Source organism: Cucurbita moschata, unplaced genomic scaffold (genome assembly GCF_002738365.1).
Source record: "Cucurbita moschata cultivar Rifu unplaced genomic scaffold, Cmos_1.0 Cmo_Scf00013, whole genome shotgun sequence".
Classification (NCBI taxonomy): Eukaryota; Viridiplantae; Streptophyta; class Magnoliopsida; order Cucurbitales; family Cucurbitaceae; genus Cucurbita; species Cucurbita moschata.
The window spans coordinates 3742174-3769649 of NW_019268529.1; the positions used below are offsets into that span (position 1 = coordinate 3742174).

At 37.2% G+C, this 27476-nt stretch overlaps 8 protein-coding genes across 8 annotated transcripts in view; all 8 read left to right on the forward strand.

Moving 5' to 3' along the window:
• The window catches only part of LOC111451342, a 21872-nt gene extending 17493 nt beyond the window's left edge, over positions 1 to 4379 (forward strand). Inside the window, exons 27-32 of the mRNA XM_023091721.1 lie at positions 129 to 236; positions 357 to 415; positions 563 to 947; positions 2239 to 3777; positions 3869 to 4073; positions 4152 to 4379. Coding sequence (XP_022947489.1) covers positions 129 to 236; positions 357 to 415; positions 563 to 947; positions 2239 to 3777; positions 3869 to 4073; positions 4152 to 4249 — 2394 coding nt within the window. The 3' untranslated portion in view covers positions 4250 to 4379. The remainder of the gene's footprint in view (positions 1 to 128; positions 237 to 356; positions 416 to 562; positions 948 to 2238; positions 3778 to 3868; positions 4074 to 4151) is intronic.
• A 1347-nt stretch (positions 4380 to 5726) lies between these two features.
• LOC111451725 (eukaryotic translation initiation factor 4B3-like) lies at positions 5727 to 8084 on the forward strand. The gene is made up of 2 exons (XM_023092255.1): positions 5727 to 7025; positions 7610 to 8084. The coding sequence occupies exons 1-2, from the start codon at positions 5833 to 5835 to the stop codon at positions 7647 to 7649; spliced, it is 1233 nt and encodes a 410-aa protein (XP_022948023.1). The 5' UTR covers positions 5727 to 5832; the 3' UTR covers positions 7650 to 8084.
• Positions 8085 to 9330: 1246 nt separating this feature from the next.
• LOC111451607 (dirigent protein 15) lies at positions 9331 to 10037 on the forward strand. Its single transcript, XM_023092078.1, has one exon. The coding sequence runs from the start codon at positions 9357 to 9359 to the stop codon at positions 9915 to 9917; it is 561 nt and encodes a 186-aa protein (XP_022947846.1). The 5' UTR covers positions 9331 to 9356; the 3' UTR covers positions 9918 to 10037.
• Positions 10038 to 11703: 1666 nt separating this feature from the next.
• LOC111451304 (dirigent protein 23-like) lies at positions 11704 to 12437 on the forward strand. Its single transcript, XM_023091677.1, has one exon. It carries the CDS (start codon positions 11761 to 11763, stop codon positions 12313 to 12315), a length of 555 nt encoding a protein of 184 aa, XP_022947445.1. The 5' UTR covers positions 11704 to 11760; the 3' UTR covers positions 12316 to 12437.
• Positions 12438 to 15406: 2969 nt separating this feature from the next.
• On the forward strand, positions 15407 to 16160 carry LOC111451303 (dirigent protein 23-like). The gene has a single exon (XM_023091675.1). It carries the CDS (start codon positions 15467 to 15469, stop codon positions 16022 to 16024), a length of 558 nt encoding a protein of 185 aa, XP_022947443.1. The 5' UTR covers positions 15407 to 15466; the 3' UTR covers positions 16025 to 16160.
• Positions 16161 to 20030: 3870 nt separating this feature from the next.
• On the forward strand, positions 20031 to 20693 carry LOC111451305 (dirigent protein 23-like). The gene has a single exon (XM_023091678.1). The coding sequence runs from the start codon at positions 20056 to 20058 to the stop codon at positions 20569 to 20571; it is 516 nt and encodes a 171-aa protein (XP_022947446.1). The 5' UTR covers positions 20031 to 20055; the 3' UTR covers positions 20572 to 20693.
• Positions 20694 to 22710: 2017 nt separating this feature from the next.
• On the forward strand, positions 22711 to 24043 carry LOC111451302 (PI-PLC X-box domain-containing protein DDB_G0293730-like). The gene has a single exon (XM_023091674.1). It carries the CDS (start codon positions 22781 to 22783, stop codon positions 23735 to 23737), a length of 957 nt encoding a protein of 318 aa, XP_022947442.1. The 5' UTR covers positions 22711 to 22780; the 3' UTR covers positions 23738 to 24043.
• Positions 24044 to 25392: 1349 nt separating this feature from the next.
• On the forward strand, positions 25393 to 27457 carry LOC111451299. The gene has a single exon (XM_023091672.1). It carries the CDS (start codon positions 25393 to 25395, stop codon positions 27343 to 27345), a length of 1953 nt encoding a protein of 650 aa, XP_022947440.1. The 3' UTR covers positions 27346 to 27457.
• Positions 27458 to 27476: the final 19 nt, after the last annotated feature.

Consider the following 27476-nt stretch of genomic DNA (forward strand, 5'->3'; position numbering starts at 1 on the left):
TTTTTTTTTTTTTTTTTTTTTTTTTTTTACTTCTGTACTCTAGAGCTACCTTGACAAGTTGATATATTTTTCTGAGCTGTTTGCTGTATTTGTCTATTGAACTTAATAAGTCTTGTACTTAATAACAGGTTGCTTCCAGTCTATTCCTTGTGCATGTGATGTCAAAATCAGCAACTGGTGATGGGGGAAGCATGTCAGTTTCATTGCTTGGGAAAATCCATGAAATGTTAAAAAAGGTTGAATTCTTTCATTGTCCTTCCTCAAATCAAGGCCTTCCAAGTGCTTCATTTGATAATTAAATTTTTATTGCAGTTTAATTTCATATCATTTTCTAATGGCAGTGATTTCTTTTGCAGCTTATCAGTTTGCCTGCCTTTGCAGAATTGTCAGCACAATATTTGCAGCGTGGTTACAGGTAGACTACATTTTTTTTTTTTTTTAAGTAGACGTCTAAATAATTGTCCATTTCAATATTTGTGTATTCCGGTTTTATGTTGTTTATTTTATTTCGTTCTTTCATTTTCATTCCTTCTATTTATAATTTATTTACTGTCTTTTGCAGTGGAGGTGATGAATTGAACAGTTTGATATTGAGCGATCTTTATTATCATCTACAGGGAGAGCTTGAAGGCCGTAAAATTGGCTCTGGACCTTTTAGAGAGCTTTCCCTGTTTCTTATCGAGTCCGAAATTTTCCGTTCTTACCAACATAACTATGAAGATGACATTTTTGTGACTGCCAAAGATGCGTACTTGTTTGACCTCGTGCATATGCAGACAGATTTGGGATTAGATCTATGGGATTATTCAGAATGGAAAGAATCTAAGGCAATTGCAGCAAGAATGCTTAGTAGCATGGAGGATGTAAACTCAATGATGCTGGTCACCAGATCAAAACTTACTGCGTTGAAGGCATTGATAGCCATCTTGACTTTGATTCTCGATGACGTAAGTGTTGAGCGTTCTAACAGATTGTTTTTTGTTCTCAATGATATTCTATCCTTATCAAAATCGTAAGTCATACCTAAACGAATACAAAGTGAAAATGAGATCAACTCTTAAAATAAATAATTCAAGATCGCCCTAACTTTGATCATAATTTACAACACTCCTCTCAAGGTGGGTTGTTTGTATTATACAATCCTAACTTGCTAGTCAAATCTTCAAGGTTAAATCTTGGCAAAGGCTTGGTAAGAATATCCACCAATTGTTGTTCGGTAAGCCCATATTTGAGTTGAAGTACTCATTATTGTCTTTTTCTGTCGATTTCAACATGTTTTGTCCTACCATGATGAACTAGGTTCTTTACGAATCAACTCTCTCGATATATATGCCTTCACAACAAGCAAGTGCTCTAAATTCAACTTTTGCACTACCATTGACCATGGAGTTCTTTTTGATCCTCCATGTAACAAAATTACCCCATACAAAGGAACAATAACTTCAGGCCGATCTTCGACCTGTGTTGTCAACTGTCCAATCTACATCAGAATATACCTCGATGTTTCTCTTGTCAGTTTCTTTGAAGAAAAAAAAAACAGTTATTTCCCGAAGTTATGTTTAGATATTTGAGGATTTGATATACAAATTCTATAGGTTCTTCATTGAGACTATGCATAAACTGACTAACCATACTAACAATAAATCCAATACTTGGACGTGTATGAGAAAGATAGATGTTAGTATGCCCCATTTTGGGGTGTGCTTTCATGATGGGGTCCAATTTTCTTTTGAGAGTCCATAGAAGAGTTTGCTAGTTTCATACGAACTGATGAAGGAATGACCTTGATTTAAGAAATATTTGTGTAATTCTTAGCCTTAAGTTGATCTCCTTAATTTATTTGTATTGTTACCCAGTATCTAGGTATTTATTTGATTTTATTCTTACCTAGTATCTAAGGATTTATTTAGATTTATTGTTACTTAGCATATAAGGATTTTAGTCAGCTAAAATAATTTACATTTATAACATGGTATCAAGTCATTCTATTTTGGGAAGCTGATTAATTGGCGTAGCTTCCATAGCTACCCATCTTCCTCCTTGACCAAAAGAATATAAAGTAAAAAAAAGGAGATAAAAGCCTAAACTAAAAAATCTCTAAGATTGCCTAACTTTGACCCAAATTTATAACACTTGTTTTTTTTTTTTTTTTTTATTATTCTTCTTAATTCAAAGAAGTCTAAACAATGTTTACTTTGATGATTCGCTAATTTGTATGCCACATTTACGTTCTTGCAGACTTCGAAGAAAGGGGCTACAATTAGAAAAAATAACATCGATCAACTTGCTACGCATTGCATTGCTGACGTATGTCATTATCTCCATGCGACTATTGAATCGTTAACATTCGGTTTGGGTATCTCCGATTGTGTCCTTGGTTTTCTTACAGCCCAATTGGAATTGCTAATTCTCCTCATCAGATCTGCAAAGAAGACTGTGCCTCTGTCTGTATGTGCACTTATTGTAAAGACCTCGGGCTCTGGTCTTAAACAGTTAAGTTCCATCCAGCCAGCTGCTGGAGCTAATAAGACAATTAATCTCTTACTGAAGTTGCTTCTTTCTTCTGTGGAATATCATGATCTTAATTCATGTTCTAATGGAGAAAGTGACCCTTCGTATGTCAAAGACTTCGCTGAATTTTCTAATGTTATGTTGGGTCTGCTACCTATATTATGTAGCTTCACCACAAATGCTGAGCACTGCACCCTGGCTTTGACTACTCTAGACTTGATACTAAGAAAGTTTTTGTCGTCGGAGACATGGCTTCCTGTCGTACAGAAGCATCTCCAGCTGCAACATATTTTCGTGAAGCTTCAAGATGAAAACAGTTTTTCTTCTGTTCCTATATTAATGAAGTTTTTCTTGACCCTTGCTCATGTTCGGGGAGGTGCTAATATGCTTATAACATCCGGTCTCTTGTCATATCTGAAGTTATTATTTACTCAATGTTTTGATGACAGTACGTGCTCCCGATTTGACTATGATAGAAATAACTTAATCTCTGGTGATAGACCTCAAAATTACCACCAATTGATTTGGAAACTTGGATTAGCTGTTATCACTGCTGTAGTGCAATCTTTAGGAGATGGTTCTTATCTAGATGTTCTTGATAATGTGATGAACTACTTTTTCTCGGAGAAAATGTATATGATCTCCTACCATCTGAATGCACCAGACTTCTCCCCTGATGAACATGACAAGAAAAGGTCACGTTCTGGAAGAACCAAAACTTCTCTTAGTGCTCTTAGAGATACAGAGCAAACTCTCATGCTGATGTGTGTGCTAGCAAGACATAGGAACTCGTGGGCCAAGGCGACCAAAGAAATTGATTCGCAGCTGCGTGAGAAATGCATTCATATGTTAGCCTTTGTTAGTCGAGTGTCTCAACGCCATGGAGAATCTCCTGTTAGGGTTGCTCCTTTCATATGTCCTCCAAACCTCAAAGAGGAGTTTGAAGATTGCAAGAAACCATCGTTTATACGCTGCAAAAGTGGATGGTTTGCTCTTTCTCCTCTCGCTTGCAGATCAAAACCCGAGTTCTCTGGTCCCTCAACATCTTTGATAGTCAGGGGTCAAACCACTGAAAGTGAAGATCCAGTTTGTCAAACATACTTCTCTGATACTCTAGCCTTACATATCTATACAATTACATTCCTTCTTTTGAAGTTTTTATGTTTACAAGCCGAGGGAGCTGCTCGAAAGGCCGAGGATGTGGGTTATGTTGACCTCACACATTTTCCAGAACTTCCAATGCCCGAAATTTTACACGGGTTGCAGGTATTTCTTGTAATTGCTGCAAAGCCTACTAGTATTACTTCGTTAGCCACTTGGAAAACTAAATAACTGTCTGTCCATGTTTGTTATACAGGATCAAGCAATGGCTATCATTTGCGAGCTCTGTGATACCGAATCAAAACATATTGATATTGATGCCCAGAATGTCTGCTGTTTGCTGCTGCAAATTATGGAGATGACCCTTTACTTGGAACACTGTGTTGTGCAGATTTGTGGCATAAGACCTGTATTAGGCCGAGTGGAGGGCTTCTCAAAGGAAATCAAGTTATTACTGAAAGGTAAGATCTATCATTACTTCATGCAAGTAAGATCCAAATACTGTTTTCAAACCCTTCTCTGGACCCCATTAATTGTAGGTGTGAAGAGGCATGCATTCTTGAAGCAATCAATGAAATCCTTGAAACAGATACTGTCGTTTGTCTATCCTGGATTGGTGCCAAGTGAGAATTTTTGAGGTCGGGGCCTTACAGGTGAATGTTAGCTTTGTATATATATATATATATATGGTGCGGATTTTCCCACAGGCGTCGGGTTATTTAGCTAGGATTGTAGTTCTAGTAAATATTATGAAAATGCAAGAGCCATATAATGCATGCTGCGAGCTTGTATGGGATTGATAGGGCTTTGCAATTGCAAAGATGAACTATATGCGAGAAATGTACACTTTCTTAACTATGAGATGCAGAGATTGTTTAAGAAAATAATCACGATCCATGTTTGACGGGGAGGTTTGTCCGAGTTGTACTGAAAAATCTTTTAGATCAATTTAAAATTTCAGGTTGGTTGGGTTGATGGCTGAGGAACTCGAATAAAGTTCACAATCCCGGTCTCGGATCCAACTCAACTTTTTATTTTTAAGTTGGGTTGGGTTGGATTGTCGGGTTGTTTTTTCCTAATTATTTTAAAAAATTTATTTATCCGTGGTACATGTTACATTAGTCGCTAAAACTTTATAAAATCAAATATTAAACATTCATAAGTTACGATGCATGACAAGCACCTGTTACAAATGTCAAATATTCTCAATCTTTCATAATAATGTTAAAAGTATAATAAGATAGAGTTAGGTTGTACCTCTATTTTTGAATTGGTTTGGTCGAATTGGTTTGGTTATCTCGACCAAATGATGTAAATGTGCATAAAACTTGAATTTTTTGTTTTCCAAAAATTCAACAATTTATATATATATATATACACTAACTTTTATAATTTGTGTTGGATGGTCTGAATTGATTGAAAAAAAATAAAATAAAATAATTAGTTTGTAAGTAAAATTTAAGAAATAAATTAAAATCTTATATTAGAACATTAAGAAATAAATTAAAATCTTATATTAGAACGTAATAAACGACGATAAATCAAATTAAATTTATAGGTGACACGGGTAGATTTAATAGTGAAAAATCTTAAAATAAATATCATATACTTATGTTCTTTCCATTTCCTTTTAATAAGTTTTAGCATTATTTGCATATAATTATCGTTCATGATTTAAATTATGGATTTATACCTCACTTTCAAACATAATAATAATAATAATAATAATAATAATAATAATAATAATCATAATAATAAAAGAAGAAAATTACAAAAATCATAATCAACAATTCAATTTCATATATTAAATAAATGGGGTGATTTTATCATTAAGTATATATGAAATAACAAACAAATAATAATAAGTTTTCAATTCAAATTTTTTGAGATTATATACTACAAAATAAAATAATTATTTTAGTTTTCAAACCCAACTAATTATAAAAAGAGATAACAAATTGGTAAATTAATTTAAAAGATAATTTAAAAAAAAAAAACTAAAAAATTATAAATAGTTTAAATTTGATTACATTCCGAAACGGATTGGGAAAAAGAATCTCAGCCGTCGGATCGTCTATCAAGCGTCTATAAAATTAGGAAGGAAATAGCTTGAGAAGGGCGTTTATTACCGCTTATTCTCTCTGCTACCCACCGTAACCCATTTACTCAAGAAACCGCAGCGGAGACGAAGAATCCCACGCGATAACTCACAGCGAAGGCATGGCGGCTACTATGTCACCGTGGGGCAAGCCTGGAGCTTGGGCTCTGGATGCGGAGGAGCACGAGGCTGAGCTTCTCAAGGATCAGCAGGAGCAATCCCGTTCGCAATCGGAGCCCAGTGCCGACTTTCCGTCTCTCGCCGCCGCGGCTGCCACCAAGCCTAAGAAGAAGAAAGGTCAGTCCATTCCCCTCTCGGAGTTTCATACCTATGGTGGTCCTAAGCCGTCGGCTCAATCCAGTGAGCCAAAGGGTCTTACGACCGAAGATCTAATGATGCTTCCGACGGGTCCGCGTCAGCGAACGGAGGAGGAACTGGACCGCAACCGGCTCGGAGGTGGTTTCAAGAGTTGGGGTCAGAATAGTTTGTATGACAGGGGGAATCGGTATTCTAATGGTGAAGATTCGTCGAATTCTCGACGCGGTTCTAGGGTTTTTGATGAGTCGAGGAGGAGTGGTGATGGATCCGATAGGGAGTTTGGAAGGGAGTCGTTGCCTTCTAGGGCTGATGAGATTGATGATTGGGGCGCTGGGAAGAAGCCTATGATGGGCAATGGCTTTGAAAGGAGAGACAGAGGAGGAGGAGGAGGCTTTTTCGATTCGCATTCATCGAAAGCTGACGAATCGGATAGTTGGGTGTCGAATAAAAGCTTTTCACCTTCTGATGGTCGGAGATCAGGCGGTAGAGGTGGTGGATTTGAGAGAGAGCGAAGAGTAGGCTTTCCCTCGAACGGTGGTGGCGCTGATTCGGACAATTGGGACCGAAAATCTGAAGGTTCCAGGGGTAGAATTGGTGAGAATGGTGGTGGGGCTGATTCAGATAGCTGGGGAAAAAGATCTGAAGCATCCAGAGGTGGTATTAGTGAGCGGCCGAGGCTTAATCTACAGCCTCGTTCACTCCCTTTGAACAATGGGAATCAGGAGGCTTCTGGTGCCGCAGTGAAGCCAAAGGCTTCCAATCCTTTTGGAAATGCTAGACCAAGGGAACAAGTATTGGCTGACAAGGGTCAGGACTGGAAGAAAATTGATGAGAAGCTCGAGTCAATGAAAATTAAGGACACGGTTGTGAGAGCTGAGAGATCTAGTGGGGCTTCCTTCGAGAGAAAAGGCTTTGGAAGTCGAAATGCTTGGTCTCCTCAAGATCGTTCAGGGAGCGCATGGAGGAGGCCAGAATCTTTGGAGTCTCGTCCCCAGAGGTTTGCATTATACTTAAAACTTTTTCTGCTTTGATTACATACGTATACTCTTGGCTGCCCTTTTGGGATATTGTTTAATTTGCTTCTTTCTTCTAGGATTCTTGTAGATTTAGTTCATGGTTTTAAGAGAGATCTTGGGCAAACTGAATAAGCAACTATGGAAATTAACTCAAGTTCTAGCATTTTGTACTAGATGATGATGATGATAAGTATTGTTTGAAAGTGAAGATAGCTGTGGCAACTTCAATTTTTTTTTTGTCTAAATGATAGTTTTAGTGGCTTTCTGTTATCATTTGGATCAGAATGGGAAACTACTGTTCATATGACTTGCTTTCCAAGGATGCTTGTTTTGTTCATTCAAATTTGTTTGATCTTGAACTAGAAGTTATTGACCGTATCAAATTCTGTTAGAACTTGGAAGCCTTTTCTTTTGGCAATTGAGATGTAATCATGTTCCTTTTGTAGTTTATCTTTCTATGATAAGATTGGAGGGTGAGATCTTTAATTCTAGTTTCTTTTAAGCCTTTTTTGTGTAATTATCTTCTTGCATGTTGTTGAATCAATCATTTGATTCTGTGTTGCAGTGCTGAGGCGGTTGATGTTGGACCTGCTGAGGAAAACTGAAGAAGACGGTATTATAAGCAATTGATTGATCCTGAAGTTGAAATAATTAAATTGCTGATGAAATTTTCTGATATTCATTATTGAAGGCTCTTGAATTATTTACTGTGTTCTTCCATGAAATTATAAGCAAAAAAGAAAAAAAAAAAGACAAAAAAGAAGTATACATATAAAATTTTGTTTCTGTGAGTGTTATTGATGGGGATCGAAGTACAGGACATTGTGCAATTTTGGTAGGGTTAAGGTAGCTTGGCTAGGCCATTTATGGATTCATTTGTACCTCTTGTTGATGATGTTCCTGAGAAAGATTTGTTCAAACTGTACTGTTGTTGTCACTGAAATCAGTATTGTGTTCTGTTGAGAAATTCCTACGAGTTTGATTGTGTGTTTGTGACCTGAATTATTGTCTGATCGAATTATGATTTCTTCATTATTGTTCAACTCTACAAATGAGATTGCCTAGGTTCTTATTTTAGTTCTTTATTGTCTGAAAGTTGATCGTTTGCTGAATTGGAAACAGTGGTGCTCTGTCTCTCTCCCAACCCTGCCTTACTGGTCTGGCCATGTGTTCTTTTCTTACCGGTACCCGTGTGAGAACCCATATCGATTGGAGAGGGAAATGAGTGCCAGTGAGGATGTTGGACTCTGAAGATGGTGGATTGTGAGATTTCACGTCGGTGGTTGGAGAGGAGAACGAACCTTTCTTTTAAGGGTGTGAAATTTTTTTTCTAGCTGACGTTTTAAAAGGCTTGAGGGGAAGTCCGAAGGGAAAAAAAAGCTCAAGAGGGTGTGAAAAACTCTCTCTAGAAGACTATTTTAAAAGCCTTGAAGGGAAGGCCAAAAAGAAAATTTAAAAGAAAATCCATTTTAATAGTATATACTTGTCCTAAAAATAAGCTGATTAATCTTTCTATAACCTTTTCTTTAAAACATATCTTCGTAGAGAGTTTTCCATTTTGATTGAATTGATTAGCTACGTGGGATAAGAGAGGGGTCGTCGTCGCTCCCCCAATGAGGGGGACTATCATGGACTTGGGAGGAACTCGGTAGTCGAGAGACATCAACCATTCACAACTCAACATGAGGAACTCTTAGGGTTTGAATTGATGTCTTTTTTTAGTTTTCATGCATACACACTACACATCATTGTCGTTTTGAGTCACGACTCATAGTAAAATATTGGGTCGTGACACAATTGCTCTCAATCAGACGTTTCCTGAATTCATCATCCATATACCCAATACTCTTCATCCAAATCTTGAGTATACGACATGGAGCATTACAGCTCATTCAAATCCTGATCCTCATCCTAGGCACCCGAATTCGTCATCCCAATAAGTTCCAATCCATTCCATCCAAACCCTAAGCACACCAAAGTCGTAAGGATTAGAAACCATTCTAAACATTTGAAATTCAATCCCAAGCCAAGCTTACATGAACAATTATCCACTAATAATTACAAAAATAAGGCTCGATTACTTACCATTTCTTGTTCATATACTTCAAAATTGCATTCCATTTAAACAAATTTGGGGTTGGTGGCATTAACATCAATGGTATATTCATAAATATTTCTCCATCAAACGTTACAAATCTCATTAACATTCCAAATTAGCATAAGAAATACACAAATTACAACAATCATTGTCTTCAATCACATACTATAAGAATCAAGAACCACCTCCCTAATCAACCATTGAAAGAAACACCATGGCAATTCCCCGGCTAGCTATCGTTCTCTCCGTCCTCTTCCTCGTCTCCATATCGGCCCGTTCCGAGTACTACTCCAGAACTTCCCGGCGTGTTCATCTAAAACCCAAGGTAACCCATCTCCGTTTCTTCCTTTTCGACATCCTAAGCGGCGATAAACCCACCGCTGTCAAAGTTGCGCATTCGAACGTCACCTTTGGCACGTCTGTGATCCCATTCGGCACCGTCTACGCCATCGACGACCCGCTTCGAGAGGGACCCGAATATAATTCGACATTGATCGGCAATGCCAGGGGGATGTATATGTCAGCAAGTAGAGGCTCAGATTTTTGCTTGGTGATGTACATTGACTACGCTTTCACTGCCGGCAAGTTCAAGGGCAGCTCCATCAGTGTGTTTTCGAGGAACCCGGTGACGGAGACGAAACGGGAGGTGGCGGTTGTCGGCGGGCGAGGGAAGTTTAGGATGGCTCGAGGGTTTGCTAAGCTTAAGACACATTATTTGAATGTCAACAATGGTGATGCCATTATTGAATATGATGTTACTGTGTTTCATTATTGAGAGATTAGGAGAAGATGATAGCCGTTGGATTTTGAATTGTGACATCGAATCATTTGGTCTTAAGGATTGATTAATTACCTAATTATCCTTTTGCTAAATTAATAAAAATCTCTCTTTTTTTCTTTATAATTTATAATTTATACCTCTAAAATTAATTATCCGGGTATTTTTTAATTTTTTTTTAAATATAAAGGTATTTTTTGTAATAATTATTGATATAAAAAATATTATTATAATTAACGGTGAAACAAAACAATTATGATTACATTAGAGGTCGAATAAAAAAAATTATAAGAATCTAACTGAAAACGACTATCTTTACTCATATAAGAATCTAAGGAAAATAAAAAACAAAACCGTAAGAGTATTTAAAATGTTTTCTTTACTCATATACGTTATCTGTCTTACAGTCATGTTTGTCCAAAGCGTGTTGTCAATAACCATTGAAGAGGTATTATAGGGGATGTATTATAAGGGGATGCGACTAGTTTGAAGTTTAAGGGTATGTCTTAGAATGTACTACAAGGGGATGTGACTAGTCGTTAATTCTTCCTACCTTGAGTTGTATGTTATTCAAGTCGTGGTGTTTCTTTCTTTACTTATAGTTATATAAAACGTTGCTTCCAATTCTTTCAAACTCTCTTTACCCGTTTTATAAAACTTTTCTAAAAGCATGGTTAGAGGTTTGGGTATACGTCATCAAGTCAAGAGCAACACGATTTCGAGTTGGTTGACTCACTCGGTGGTTAGGGTGAGTATCACACAATCACTTACAAATGATTGCACGTGTTAGGCTAATTAAGGATGTTCTGCTATACTGTTAGTTTAAACAGGATTTGAACGTTATAACCTACCGTTCCTCTCGATTTGATATGAGTTTGAAACATGCATGCTTTCGCTCTTTTGCTTTAAAACGATGTCATCATTCCTATAAAAACGAGCACGTATCAATCTATAATTTTAAAAAGTCGGATCGTTACAAATCAATTAAATTATACGTGTAAAAATTTTATTTTATAAAGAAATTAAATAATTACTCCTAATGCCACCTAAACATCCCTTATTTGGCTAACAAGAGATTATAGCATTAAAGTGAAAATTTTGTTTTAAAAAAAATTAAAAAAATTACCTCTAATGTGTACTAAACATCCCTAAATAGGTTTATTTTAAAATAAAATTCCTTAAAAAGGTTATATCATTAAATTCATTGATTTTTTTTAATTTTACAATGAGAATAAAAAAATAAATAAATAAATAAAGAATTTGTTTGTTTGGTCTATAAATATTTTATATAATTCCTAAAATTTTAATTTTATTAATTTAGTTCATAAAATTTTAAAATGTTTTTTTTTTCGTTCTTTGTAAAATTTCAAAATATCAGAAAAATAAGATATAAATGAAATTAAAATTATAATAATAATATATATATATATATAAATGTTCACGTGGCCAGAAGGGAAAGATATCTCTATTTATTTAAATTTTCATCCCTATTAATTTTTTTCCGAATCATATATATATTAAAAAATATTTCTTTAAAAAAAATTAATTAATAATTTATCATTTTCTAAAAAAGGAATCCTAATAAATTCAATAATATTCGATAATTTAATGGGTAGAATATTACAGATCATATTTTTCAAACTAAAGTGGGTCCCACATCCACGTGGTGCATTCTTATTTTTCCACGTCAGTCATATTCTATAAATTAAATTAAAAAACAAAAAGAAAAACCGTCTCCTTTTCATTATAAAACCGCCTCGTCATCGTCTCCATCGCCACGACAAGCTCTGTTTTTACAGAGAAAAACAGAGTAAAACAGAGAAAAACAGAGGAAAAGAAAATGGCGAATCTTTCTATTTCATTTTTCTTCCTTTTTCTCCTCGCAGCTCTCCCATGGACTCGAACCCTCGAAGCGAAGAAAACCGTGCTTTGCAGACGCCATTGCCGGAAGCAGACCGTCACCAAGATCCAATTCTACTTCCACGACACCATCACCGGGAAGAATCCCTCCGCCATTAAGGTCGCAGAGGCCCCTTCCTCCACCAATTCACCGACGCTCTTCGGCACCGTGTCCATCGCCGACGACCCATTGACGGAAACGCCGGACCCGAAATCGAAGGAGGTGGGCAGGGCACAGGGGCTGTATTCGTCGGCCGCGCAGCAGGAGGTGGGTCTGCTCATGACACTGACCTATGTATTCACCGCCGGTAAGTTCAACGGCAGCTCCGTTGTTATTGTTGGGAAGAATTCGATTATGAATAAAGTCCGCGAATTGCCGGTGGTCGGAGGGACGGGGGCTTTCCGGTTCGCTCGTGGGTATGCTCTGGCGAGTACTTACTGGGCCAACAACGTTGGAGATGCAATTGTGGGTTATAATTTAACGGTTATACACTAAGAAAAGTGACCGGGTGGGCCGGTTGTTGCCCAATGATTTTATGTTTCTTTCATTTGTTCTTCACATGGTTTTGTTCAAATATGAATAAAGATTCGAGCTTACTATATGACGTTTCCGTAGAATCATTTCTAGGTTTGGTAGACCTAAGATGCCTCCTAATGTGATATAGAGAGATGCGACTAGTAGTTAATTCTCCGTACCCTTAGTTTTATGTTATTTAAGCCGTGAAATTTATTTCTTTGCTTATAGTCATGTAGAGTTGCTTTCGATTCTTTCAAATCTTGCTTTCAAATTCTCTTTTTTAAATCTTTCTGCGCCCATTTTCTAAAATTTTTTCTCAAAGTTGGGCTGGAGGTTTGGTTATGTTGTTAGGTCGAAGGCGACGCGATTTTGAGTTGATTGATTCACTTGATGGATAGAGTGAATGTCGCAAATGCTAGATCTAGATACAGTGATTTTGTTCACTGCACCACCATTGCTAGGAGTGGAGACTTGATGACGGAGCAATAGGTGGAGCCAATGGAGAAGTAGTCGGCATCATATCATGTTGTAAAGTTCCAATGGACGAAGAGGGAGCCACACCTCACTGAAGCAGGGGGACGAAAACGATGTTGAAGCCGGAAGAGTCTCTACAGTGGGCAAAGGGGTCAATTTTGGCGAGGAGACCGGCGGCGACATGGTTGGCGAAGAGGCTGGTGCGGCTCCTAGATGTCAAAGGTAAATCTCTGTAGAAGGTCGATAGGCTTATCGAGATTTCATATATTTTCGATGAGAATGCTGATGAGGATCCTAAGGTTAGGGTTTATGTAAAGGATGAAGTGTCAATTGAAAAGAAAATGAGAGGGGCTATGTTGGCCGAGGGGAACCAATTGTGTTGGCTATAATAAAATTTCATATATGATACTTATGGTAAACCGTAATGGAATATATTTGTCTTTAATAAATGTCAAATATGGTATCTATGGTAAACTATAATGGAAGGCTAAATATCCTTAACAAATGGTACGATAGGTGAATGATATGATATATGCTATGATTTGATGCGTCTAATGATATAATCGAGGTATGATACGTTAAGATAAGATATATATTATAAAATGATATGATTATGATGCATTATGTAAATGTTATGACGTATGTTATGATATACTGTGTGAATGATATGATATAAGTGTTATGGTACGATGCGTTTGACAACATATTTAAGATATGATACGTTTGATGATATGATGCATACGGTGATATGCTTTATGACATGATATGTACATGGTATGACATGATACGCTTATGATATGACACATATGACATGTTAAAGATATATGATATGAATAACATGCAATAAGACATTTTTGGCATGAGATACCACCCCGATATACCCATGGAAGATATGATAAAAATGCTATGATAGAAAGAAAGACGCTCGCGGGGTTGTAGTACATGATACTGAAATGGAAAAATGTTGGGACCTCATGCATTATTGTGTGTTCATATTTCGGCAAAATCATGTCTACGTCTGTTAGATTTGAAATACCTCAAAATGTTTATTTCTTTTGACCCTGAGTTGTGTTATTTAAGCCGTGATGTTTATTTCTTTACTTATAATCATATAGAGTTGCTTTCAAACTCTCCTTCTAAAATCTCTCTGCCCTCATTTTCTAAAGTTTGTTCATAGAGCGGAATTAGAGGTTTGGGTATATGCCGTTAGGTCGAAGGCTACACGATTTCGAGTTGGTTGACTCACTCGATGGTTAGGATGAGTATCACCAAATTGCTTACAAACGTTTCGTAAGAGCGGGATTGTAACACTATCCATTACCTGTTTCTAGAATGTTCCAATTTTTTTTCCTTGTATCATGTCACTATTATATTTGATAAAGTAATTATATTATATAGTTTATAATGTAACACCTAATATTTATTTTCCTAATTTTATAAGGAAAATGAAGAGTTGGACCAACAACCCTACCTACTTTTTCAAAGCATGGAATAATAGGTCACTAACCCAATATTCAAAGGATCATGTCAATGTTAGGGAACCCTACACCAAATTCAAAACTCTTTTCAAACCTAGTTTAGTTGATTTGTTGTACTTACACTTGCGACTTTTGTCCCATAAGCTCGACGTTTTAATTTTAGGTCATGCTAGCTTAACTCATGAACCGAGAATACCTTCTTAATGTTTGGTTTAAAAAATAAGGCTAAATGAATAAAAATATCTCGGATTAAAAGATACATCTGAACTTTCAAAATTTTTAAAAATACCCTTAAATTAAAAAAAAAAAGAAAGAAAAAAAATTCTAAAAAAATACTATATGTAAAAAATACTCATGAAATTTGTAACAACCCAAATCCACCGCTAGCAGATATTGTTCTCTTTTAGCTTTCCCTTTCGGGCTTTCTCTCAAGGCTTTAAAACACATATGCTAGGGGGAAGGTTTCAACACCCTCATAAATGGTGATTTGTTCTACTCCCCAACCAATGTGGGACATCACAATCCACCCCCTTTTGGGGCCCAGCGTCCTTGTTGGCACTCTTTCCTTCCTCCAATTGATGTGGGACCGCTCCCAAATCCACTCCCCTTTGAGGCTCGGCATCCTTACTGGCATACCGCCTCGTGTCTACCCCCTTTCGGGGAACAACAAGAAGGCTGCACATCGTCCAGTGTCTGACTTTGATACTATTTGTAACAACCCAAATCCACCACTAGCCGATATTGTCATCTTTGGACTTTTCCTTTCGGGCTTCCCCTCAAGGCTTTAAAACGCGTCTACTAGGGGAATGTTTCATCACTCTTATAAATGGTGGTCTGTTCTCCTCCCGTACATCACAATGAAAAGTAACATTAACATCATATGCCTTACAAAGAAGCATTAAAAAAAAAAAAAAATACCATTTACACCTCATAAATTATATCCAAATTTTATAATACTGCATTTCGTTAAACTCTGGTAGTAACTATAAAAATAAATTTTTTTTCCCTTTTATTTTATTAATGAATGGGTCCCACAACCACCCTTTTTCCACGTCAGTTATATTCAATAAATAAAATAAAAATTAAAAACTAAGAAAACCGTCCCGTTTCCATTATAAAACCGCCTCGTCATCGAGCTCTGTTCTTCCACGAAACAGAGAGAAACAGAGTAAACGAAAATGGCGACTCTTTCAAATTCATTATTCCTCGTCCTTCTCCTCCTCGCCGCTCTCCCATGGACTCCAACTCTCAACGCAAAGAAACCCCTAATTTCCCGACACGATTCCCAGAAGCAAACCGTCACCAACATCCAATTCTACTTCCACGACACCCCCAGCGGCAACACCCCCTCCGCCATTAAGGTGGCAGAGGCCCCCTCCTCCGCCAACTCACCGACCCTCTTCGGCAACGTCTTCATCGCCGACGACCCATTGACCGAAACGCCGGACCCAAAATCCAAGGAGGTCGGCAGGGCACAGGGGCTGTATGCGTCGGCCTCGCAGCAGGAGCTGGCCCTGCTCATGACACTGACCTATCAATTCACCGCCGGCGAGTTCAACGGCAGCTCCATTGTTATTGTCGGGAAGAATTCGGTGATGCATAAAGTCCGTGAGCTGCCGGTGGTCGGAGGGACGGGCGTTTTCCGGTTCGCTCGCGGGTATGCTCTGGCGAGCACTTATTGGTTCAACACCGTTGGAGATGCGATTGTGGGTTATAATGTAACGGTTATACACTAAAAAAGGTGACCGGGTGGGCCGGTTGTTGCCCAATAATTTTATGTCTCTTTCATTTGCTCTACACATGTAGTTGTATCACTATATACGTTTGGTTCAAATATGAAGAACACTGCACCCTTTTGGGCGATTGGTCCGAGTTTACGATTTAAACCCTAAATTTTTCGAAGCTTAAAACACCATGTTCATGTGAAATATTTATCTTTATTTGATTTATAAATTAGTATACTTTTTAATCGATTAAATTGAGTTCTTTTTGTTAGTTCTAACTAATCTTCTTGGTCAAGTGTGATTGGTGGCCAACTTCACTAGCTTCTACCAACTCGTCAGTGACCTCGTAAATTCTTCAAGATCAATACGAGTTCTTCTAGTATGTTTTGTCTTCGTTTTAGGAGATCTCCCACGCTTAATCATGAAGTTCCTATCGAAAAGAGAGGTGCACCTTGTTGGTATAAGTAGTAAGTTTCATTTATTTTGAGTCTGATTTAGTTATCTTATCTTCTTGATTACTCTCATTTAGATATAGTCTCGATTCATTCATGTACTACTCTTTTACTCCAGTGTCACAACTTTTTAATCTCTACTGTATTAATATTCATGCAGGGAATGAACTCTTCATCCACGTAGTAGAAGTATTGGGAACCGTTTTGATTTTTATTATGAATTAAAATAAAGTAATAAATTCAAGAGTACGAACTCTACCTTTGTAGAAATTCTAGCTTGTAAGACTCTTTGAAGTATTTCAACTATGCAAAAGTTCTTTCACATTCCACAAGATCTTCCTTACTATGACTCGAACATAAGATCAAAGTTTGTGGGAGACTCTTAAAAGAAAATCCCAAAAGGATTGGAGAATGAAAGTTTCGAAAGAATTGTATGTAGAGGTAGTTTCATTATCGAGATGAAATGGGAGATTCGTATGTCTTTGGTTTAACCTCTTATTTTCAGGATAAGAATTTTGTCAAATAATATATTTGCATATCTAATATATTAGGATATAATGTCTTATACAAATCATATTTAAATATTATATGATATCCTAATATATATTTAACTAATTTGAATCTCATTCAAATTTCAAATATATTCTTATTTAATATATCAAAATATATTTATTAATTAATTTAATATTTAATTGTATCAAATACAAAAAAAAATATATATATATATTTTCTTTAATATATATAATATATTAAATATTAATTTGAACTTTCAAATTAATATATTTTTTCTCCATTTATATTTAATATTAAATATTAAATATTAAATTGAACCCTTCAAATTAAATATATTTTCTCTCTTTATTTAATATATTTAATATTAATTTAATTAAATTTATTTTTTTCTTTATATTTAATATATCTAATATATTAAATATCAATTTCAACCTTTTCAATTTTCTTTTAAATAAATAAACTTTAGCATTGATATGAGCTAGCAAAAGGACCTTGTAGACCTACCGATCATAAGCTCTAATGATATAAAATTAATTAATTAAACTTTTTAATTAATCAATTTTCTTTCATTAACTATAGATTAGGTAGACTAGAGTTTCACTCTTGTAAATAAGTTATGTTAATTAATATAATCATTACAAGCAAGTGGATTCTTCACAAATTGTTCTATAGATGGGTCAAAAGTCTGTTATACCCTCTAATTACATCTTTCCCCTTAAATACCACTAATTCTCTACTTAGCAATTTTTTTATGATACAATCATAAACCAGTCCCTTTCGTACCAATGAGAGGGTGGGGCCCTATTGTTCAAGTCCTTAAATCAATACTTAGAACAACTCATCTACTCTTCTTATATGGAAAATGGTGAATTCCATCTCATGATATTATGTTCTCAACTCTCTATTGGGTGAAGTTCCCAAAATGGTAGACATATTGAATTGGATAAAAGAGTCATTCTCGCCCATGTAAATCAAAGGACAAGCCCTTAGGAGTTCATAACTCACTCAGGATTAAGATCGAGTCACATATGATCATCATGTAAAATATTGAGCTTCTCAATTAACGGTTTTATAAAGAGTGATTAAATATGTTTTGGTCCAGTCATGTACAAACTCATTGTATATGATACTCCCACTTACATGTCTCCACATGAACGATTTAAATCAAATCATTTGTAACGATTAAAAAGTGGGCCGTGTCAATAATGTTACCAGAATAAGACACCTACCTCATCCATATACTATAACTCTATAGGTTATTACTTGAACACGATCGTCTTGTATGTCAACCACACACGGTTCAAGATTACGTTAATAACTTTGGACTTTCATACCATGGATAATAATTAGATTACAAATAAAACAATAAAAATTATTGTTATAAACTAAATAATTAATTAAGAGACTTTAGGGCATAAATCCCAACAATTCAATCGGGTGATCTTCATTAGTCAAGCTTTGACTTCCAAACGGAAACCGAATCCATCACACGGATACAAATTCTCAATCTCGATCTCAATTTATATTTATTTAAAGTAATCTTTACCCTTAAAAATAATTCGAAACAAATAGACAACGAAATCATGTCGGAGGAGATAAAAGTGAAATACCAACGCTATCATATGTTGGGTCCAATATTTGAAGGTATATAAAGTGGACAAAATGGGTATAATGAAATGAATACTCATGATGTTGGGTTGGTACTTGGCTTAGAATACACACACATGAAGTGGGATGCTCATGGCATCGGGACAATGCGCAAAAGGGGCGAGTGGCATGCGCATTTCAAAGCGTAAGTGGGACGAAAATGGTTCAAAAATCACCTCTACACATGGACCAAAATTTTTACTAAGACGTTCTTAATCCCGAAGCACCAAGAGATCAGACATCTAAACAATCTGTTCCTCTAACCCAAACTATACTAATGTGACTTCTGAATGGTATTTCAAAATGTTGCGATCAATCAAGCCGGGTAGAGAAGCTAAGATCAATCAGGCCGGATAGCAGAGGTGTTGAAAAAGTGAATACTACAGTGACAAGTACATTACTTATATTTGGTGACCATGTTCTTATTTTATTTGCTTTAGGTCTACAAACTCTTATATTTGCCACATTTGTGAGACAATTAAAATAGGAACTCGAGTCGTTAGGGTTTAGTTTGACACTGTATATTTTGGCTGGAATTACATTATTGGCTAGGGAGAGGTGTTGATACAATAAACAGGCATGTTCCTAATACGTCGAGGAACATAGAGGCGGGTATGCTAGTATAGTCGACATCAACAGTATGGATATAACACCAATACAAGTAGTAATAACTTTTCGAATTTCTTTCCTAATGTTTTGTCACGATCTGCCTCCCGAAAAAACCCTAATTCTAAGACATCGTATAGAATCACCCCAGTAGAATCGAAGGAATTAAAAATACAATTACGAGAGTCAACGAACAAGAAATTTATACATCCAATCGCGTCATCCAGTGAACCACCATCCTATTTATGAAAACGAAAGATCGATCTTTGTGATTATACACAGATTATAGATAATTGAACAAAGTAACAACGAAGAACAAACATCATATCCCACGAATCAATGAATTATTGAATTGTTTTAAAAAAACGATAAATAATTACAACTAATATGCCAACATCCCTTCAAAGAATCACCTTTTACTAAGAAAAGTTTAACCTTTAACTCGTTATTTGTTCTTTTCATCCAATTTTATTGCTTAAAAGCTAACTTTTTTCTTTTTACACGTCACTCATGTTCTAGAAACAACCAAGAACAACAACAGAAAAAACACGTCCCCTTTTATTGGAATATATTTTATACAGCTGTAATTAGTTTTATGTTCGGATCATTAAAATATTTTCTCTTATTTTTAAGATTTAGTTTGTAGTTTGTATTTTATTTAGAACATTAATGAAAATAGGACTTTAGATCCCACGGGTACTTTTGATCCCACCTATGTTTATCGGGATCCCTCTGTATCTCATTCTTAATATGGTATTAGAGCATCGTTCTTAACACTTTTTCATTATAAAAACCTTCTCGTCTTCTTCTCCATTCCACAAAAGAATGGCGAATCTTTCTCTTTCATTCTCCTTCATTCTTCTCCTCGCCGCTCTCCCATGGACTCGAACCCTCCACGCAAAGAAAACCAACGTCCAATTCTACTTCCACGACACCGTCACCGGGAAAACCCCCTCCGCCATTAAGGTGGCGGAGGCCCCAACCTCCGCCAAATCACCGACACTCTTCGGCGTCGTGTTCATTATCGACGACCCATTAACGGAAAAGCCGGACCCGAAATCGAAGGAGGTGGGCAGGGCACAGGGGCTGTATGCGTCGGCCGCGCAGCAGGAGGTGGGTTTGCTCATGACACTAACCTATCAATTCACCGCCGGCGAGTTCAACGGCAGCTCCATTGTTATTGTGGGGAAGAATTCGGTGTTCCATAAAGTCCGTGAGCTGCCGGTGGTCGGAGGGACAGGGGCTTTCCGGTTCGCTCGTGGGTATGCTCTGGCGAGGACTTATTGGTTTAACGCCGCCGGAGATGCGATTGTGGGTTATAATGTGACGGTTTTACACTAAGAAAAGCCACCGGACGGCGGCGGTTGTTGGTGAATGATTCTATGTTGTTGTCTTATTTTATGCATGTTCCGTTCAAATATAAAGAACACGACAAGCTTTTGTCGTACGATGTTTCGCTAAAATTGGGGGTGTCAACCTTTTCCACCATAAGATTAAAAGATCATTAAACAAAGGGTCATATTGCTACTTAAGTCATTGTGTTGCCTTTTGTTTATACGCCATATAATATCACTTCCGAATTCTCTCTGCCCCCGTTTTCTAAAATTCTCTTCTCAAATCGAGATCAGAGGCTTGAGCATACATTGTTTGGCCATACACGCGCGAATACAAATTGGCTTGACTCACTTGCTGTTAAGAAAGTGAGTGTTGCACAATCGCAAAATCCTCTACCAAGAAAAGTGCGATGGTGACAAGTGGTGCTAGAAATCTAAACCGCTAAACCACTACATTCTAAACGAGCAGACCATCAGTCAAGAGGCTCGTTACTGTTATATATTTTTTTCTTTCGTTTTCAGTATACTAATGTGATACTCGAGTAAATGAAGAGTACATGAATAAACCAAAACGACAGCTAAATGAAAGTGATCTAGTGATATGAAGTTATAATTAAAATGGGATAGTTACTACTTTTACCAACAAAGTACACATACCCTTTTGGTTACTCGATCATAGGAACGTTTGGCTATGACTGCATCACTCTCTCGAGCAAAGGTCGTGGGTGGAAACCGTTAGTTCAAAGACATGTTGTTGTGTTAAAGCAAGGAATTTTACGGAGCACACCAAAAAAACTTGCAACCAATAGTTTCTACAAAGGTCGAACTAGCCTCGTTAGTTTCGTTCAGCCCGACCAGAACGACCATCGTTGGACCTAGATTAGTCATTTGGCCACACAATCGGCTCCATTGAGTGAGCTCTAACCCTTATTCTATTTGGGGCAGGTCCATAAGAAACCGTGACTCGACAAGTTAAACGTGGGACCTGGTCCTGCAAAGTAAAGGAACATTTGTCGGCTTATATTTGTATCGGTTCAATCGGATCCAACAATGAGACACGTGGCAATATCTCGACCATCCAAAATTACTTCAAATTTTGTCATTTTCTTTTGGATGGAGTTGACAGTTGTCACGTAAATAGTATAACGTGTTTAAATTTTTGTATATTCCCAACACAAAAGGCCAGCCAACTCAACCACTTTGATTGCTATATTTTATGATGATTGGATGGAATATTTTATAATATTTATTACACTATTTTCAAATAAAATATTAAACCAAAAAATCTTCATTTTAATAATAAGCTAATATTTATTTTTTTTTTTAAGAAAATAAAAATCTTTTGCTTTTTGTGGCCAAAATCTCTCTCCCTTTCTCTATTCTAATTTCATTTTATAATTATTTTTACTAAAAAATAAAAAATTACCTTAAAAATTTGAAAACGAATTTTAGTTAATTTTGGATGAAAATATTTTATTTAAAAAATATTATTAAACTTTTAAAAGTTTAAAAAATACCCTTAATTTTTTTAAAAAAATTATTTACATTGTAACTATATAAAACTAAAATTTGTAATAATTTAGGGTTTATTGTAAAAAAAATTATTATTAATATTAAATGAGATTTTTACCTATTTATGGGCTGTAAAGTATAAATAGTATTTTAGATAATAAAAATCTAACGCTTAATTTTGACAAAATTTTTATTTAAAATAAAAATTTGCAAAAAAAAAACTGATCGACCCAACCCAATATTTAATTTATAAAATTCTCCAACCCGATCTAACTCGAGCTAGGAACACCTCTATAAGTCAGTCTCGAATATAAATTGTATTTATTATTATCCTATAAAAATTAAACCACCCATCCCAAAAAAGTCAAAAAAAAAATCCAATAATTCAACCAACAAGCTTTAGGATAATTTCCACAAAACGACGTCGTTTAAGAGAAAATGTCGCCAAATAAAACATGACAGCTAAACAAGTTGGCCCAACCGAACACAGCCCACGACATTGACTCTCCACCAATAATGCAAACAATAAATAAATAAAAAAGAAAAAAACCGAACAAATTATTATTAAACAATTATCTTTATTAAAAATTAAAAAAAAATTTAAAAATTTAAAAAAAAAAAAAAAAAGAAAACAGCTCCGACCAAAATGGCTGGTCTTAAAAAACATCACAACTACAATCAAGGCTTCATCGATCATTCCGGAGATGGGTGCTCAGTTTTCGAAGCAGGTCGAACGGCGGAAGACTCTCCGAATAGAGAAGAACGTTCTGGCGGAGCTCAAGGTCACCGCCGGCGAGGATTTCCCCGGCTCCGATTACCGGCCACCGGACAGAAAAAACTGGATGGCAAATCTCGGTTCTGAACGGACGCGTATTCACCAAATCATATGGCCAGGAACTCACGATTCCGCCACCAACGATATCGGAATTCCCTTCATCACGCGCCCTTTTGCGCAGTGTCAATCACTCTCCATTTACCAACAGCTCGTGTTAGGCACGCGCTTATTGGATATCCGGATTCAAGAAAATCGCTTAGTCTGCCATGGAATCCTCTCGACGTATAGCGTCGACGTTGTTTTTTCTGACATAAAGAAATTCCTCGCCGAAACGCAATCGGAGATTCTGATTCTCGAGATCCGAACCGAATTTGGACACAACGATCCACCCGATTTCGACAAGTATGTCGTGGAACAACTCGGCGAGTTTTTGATTCATAACGATGATCGGGTGTTTGAGAAGACGATTGCCGATTTGTTGCCGAGGAGGGTGATTTGTATTTGGAAACCGAGGAAATCGCCGCCGCCGAAAGGCGGAGATCCGCTTTGGGGAGGTGGGTATTTGAGGGATAATTGGATCGATACGGATTTGCCGTCGACGAAATTTGATAGCAATATACAGCACTTGTCGGAGCAGCCGCCGGTGACGAAGAGGAAGTACTTTTACAGAGTGGAGAACACGGTGACGCCGAAGGCCGACAACCCGGTTTTGTGTGTGAAACCGGTGACCAAAAGGATCCATCAATTTGCTCGGTTGTTCATTAATCAAAGCTTTGCTAAGGGCGTTGCTGATAAGTTGCAGGTTTTGTCCACTGATTTCATTGATGGGGATTTTGTGGATGCTTGTGTTGGGCTTACGAGTGCGAGAATCGATGGGAGGGCTTGAGAATTCGGGGTCGAAGTTCTTCCCGTTGAGGGTCGTGTTGCTCTCGTGCTGCTGCTCGTGTTATTGGTTTGAGCTATGTTTAGATTGACGTTTGTTTGAAGATTTTCGATCATCTGGGTTTGTGTGTTTTTGTGTCGTAGGGTGGATGAAGAAGTTTATTTTTTTGTATAATGATTTGTAATTAGGTTGGATTAAGTGTACGATAATGATCAAGAAACGTTCTTGTCTGTTTTTTGAGAGCATATATTTTGTTGGATATTACTTTACCTCATACACAGTGATATGAATCTATATATCCTTTTATTACACGGATAACAGTAGAAGTCCTATGGTACGAAAAATTACTTGTTGAAACAGTTGGAATATAGCGGCCCGTTTTACCCCGCTAAATGTAGGAAATAGAAAGGGTAAAAGGTAAAAAGGTTCCGTTTTTTTGTTTTTTTAGTATCCAATAATTACTAAGAAATAAACGTAATTTTAGATATACATTTTATTATTATTAAAAGACAGATAAATTGTGACAGTCTCATTCAATAATTTATTTTGCTATACACAACCAATTATATCTAAAAATTCAATTTTTTTTAATTGAATTGGGTTCCATGTTCTTTTTTTTTGTCTTTTTTTTTTTTAATTATATAATGTTATCAATAATTTAGACCTAAAGAATAAGTTAAAGAAAGAACACGATTAGAACCAAGACAAAATGAGCTGAATAAAGGAGCCTAGGCAAACAAAAAAAGACTCGACCCAATTTCAGTTCGTGGCCTTGAAAGAGAAAACCATCTCGTAGAGGGCATGAATCGTGTCACAATCGCACTTTTGTGACAGTGTGACAGTGATTGTCCAACCCTTGTTCTAGTCCAGCAAACAAGCCAATCATGAGAATTTCATACGTCACGGACAACGTCGACACATGCTCAAATCTCGAATCACGTTTACGAGAAATGTTTTATAAAACGTGAGCGAGAAAATACATTTGAAAACAAATTGAAAGAATTGAAGAAAAACAACGTTATATGACTACAAGTAAAAAGAAACACCACGACTTGTCGACTTAAATATCATATAACTCGGATATGAAGAATTGACAACTAGTCACATCTCTCTACAGTACATTTTGAGACATTCTAGTCCTAACAGGTGTAGACGTGATTTTGGTAAACCGTCATACACCCTCGTATTGACACAACATGAAATGGTAAAAACCTATTTAAGATGAAATCATGTAAAAAGAACAATACGTTATGGACAATCATGATTGGGATATTCGACATGTAGCCATAGACAACACGCTTTAGACAAGCATGACCATGACACATTGCACACGCTCCCGATTCATGGTATTACCCGTATAAATATCAGCTCAAACTCTTTCTCGTACTCGAAAATCTTACTATACGAGGACTTTCTCTTTTGCATATTTTTTAGTTAATTATTTTTTTCAAAAAAAAAATACAAATAATTACTTTTACAAGAAAAGTAATATAAATTAGAGCGAAAATTAGGGGGGCCGTCCGCTCTCGATCCACCATTTTTAATAATTTTTAATAATTATTAATAATTTCCCAAAACAAAAAAGAACTAAAAAATTAAAATTTAAAATAAAAATAAAATAAAAAGAACTCTCCGCCAAAAACCACCCCCTTCCCGCCATGGCCGGCATTGTCAAGGAGATCCTGGCAAGGCCCATCCAACTCGCCGACCAGGTAACCAAAAACGCCGATTTCGCCCAATCCTTCAAACAAGAATGCATCGAACTCAAAACCAAGACCGAAAAACTCGCCGCCCTCCTCCGCCAAGCCGCCCGCGCCAGCAGCGACCTCTACGAGCGTCCCACTCGCCGCATCATCGACGACACCGAGCAAGTTCTCGACAAGGCTCTCATTCTCGTCCTCAAATGCCGTGCCAATGGCATCATGAAACGCATGTTCACCATAATCCCCGCCGCCGCATTCAAAAAAACCTCCACACAACTCGAAAACTCCATTGGCGATGTCTCTTGGCTCCTCCGTGTCTCCGCCCCTGCCGAGGATCGCGATGATGAATACCTCGGTCTCCCTCCGATCGCCTCCAACGAACCGATTTTAGGTCTAATTTGGGAACAGGTAGCGATTCTTCACACGAGTACCTTAGAGGAACGATCCGATGCTGCGGCTTCTCTGGCTTCATTGGCGCGCGACAATGATCGGTATGGGAAATTGATTATTGAAGAAGGAGGCGTTCCGCCGCTGCTGAAATTAGCCAAGGAAGGGCGGATGGAAGGCCAGGAACACGCGGCGAGAGCCATCGGGCTATTAGGTCGAGATTCCGAAAGCGTCGAACACATTGTGAATTGCGGCGTTTGTTCGGTGTTTGCAAAAATTCTCAAAGATGGACATATGAAGGTTCAATGCGTTGTGGCTTGGGCCGTTTCAGAAATGGCTACTCATCATCGCAAATGTCAAGATCATTTCGCGCAGAACAATGTGACTCGGCTACTCGTCAGCCATCTCGCGTTCGAAACGATTCAAGAACACAGCAGGTACGCCATTCATACCAAACAGCAAATGTCGATTCATTCGGTGTTGATGGCTAATGGTAGTAATAGTTCTGATCATAATGTGAAATCTGGGCATGAAGAAGATGATAAACATACGAATAGTTGTATGAATCATCCAACTGGGAATCAATTATCTAGCCAAATGCATAATGTAGTTACCGATACATTGGCTATGAAGAATCCTGTAAAGGGTCAGCACAATGCGCAGGAATTGCAAAACTCGCACAAGGCGGGGAATCATCACGCGGTGGGGCGGCCGCATCACGCGGCATTGTCAGGGGCAAGCATAAAGGGAAGGGAATATGAAGACCCTGCAACAAAAGCTCAAATGAAAGCCATGGCTGCAAAAGCTTTATGGCATCTCTGCAAAGGGAATGTCAACATTTGCCGTAACATTACAGAATCAAGAGCTCTGTTATGCTTTGCAGTTCTATTAGAGAAGGGTCCTGAAGATGTGAAGTACTATTCCGCTATGGCATTGATGGAAATCACAGCGGTAGCCGAGCAGAATGCCGAGCTGCGTCGATCTGGGTTCAAGCCTACTTCACCAGCAGCCAAGGCTGTTGTTGAACAGCTACTGAAAATCGTCGAGAAGGAGACTTACGATCTGCTTATTCCTTCAATCATAGCCATTGGTAACTTGGCTAGGACGTTCAGAGCAACCGAAACGAGGATGATCGGACCGCTCGTGAAGCTGCTCGACGAAAGGGAAACGGAGGTTTCAATGGAGGCAGTGATTGCACTTAACAAATTCGCCTGTCCTGAAAACTTTCTCCACGACAATCATTGCAAAGCCATCATAGAAGCAGGAGGAACAAAGCACTTGATCCAACTTGTTTATTTTGGTGAACAAATGGTTCAAATCCCTTCATTGATTCTTCTGTGCCACATAGCTTTACATGTCCCTGATAGTGAGACGCTAGCTCAAGAAGATGTACTGATTGTGCTGGAATGGTCTTCAAAACAGGGCCACTTAGTGGAAGAACAAAACATAGAAACTAAACTGCCGGAAGCCAAAAGTAGATTGGAACTGTATCAGTCCAGAGTTTCAAGAGGATATCATTGATTCTTTTTCTTACCTCTTCTTACAAATTCTGGATTGTTTAAACAATTTTGGGTTCAATTTGTTATCATCTTTGATCGAAGTGTATGTAAACAGAACTAGGTTGCTGTGATTACATTACTGGAAATGGATTA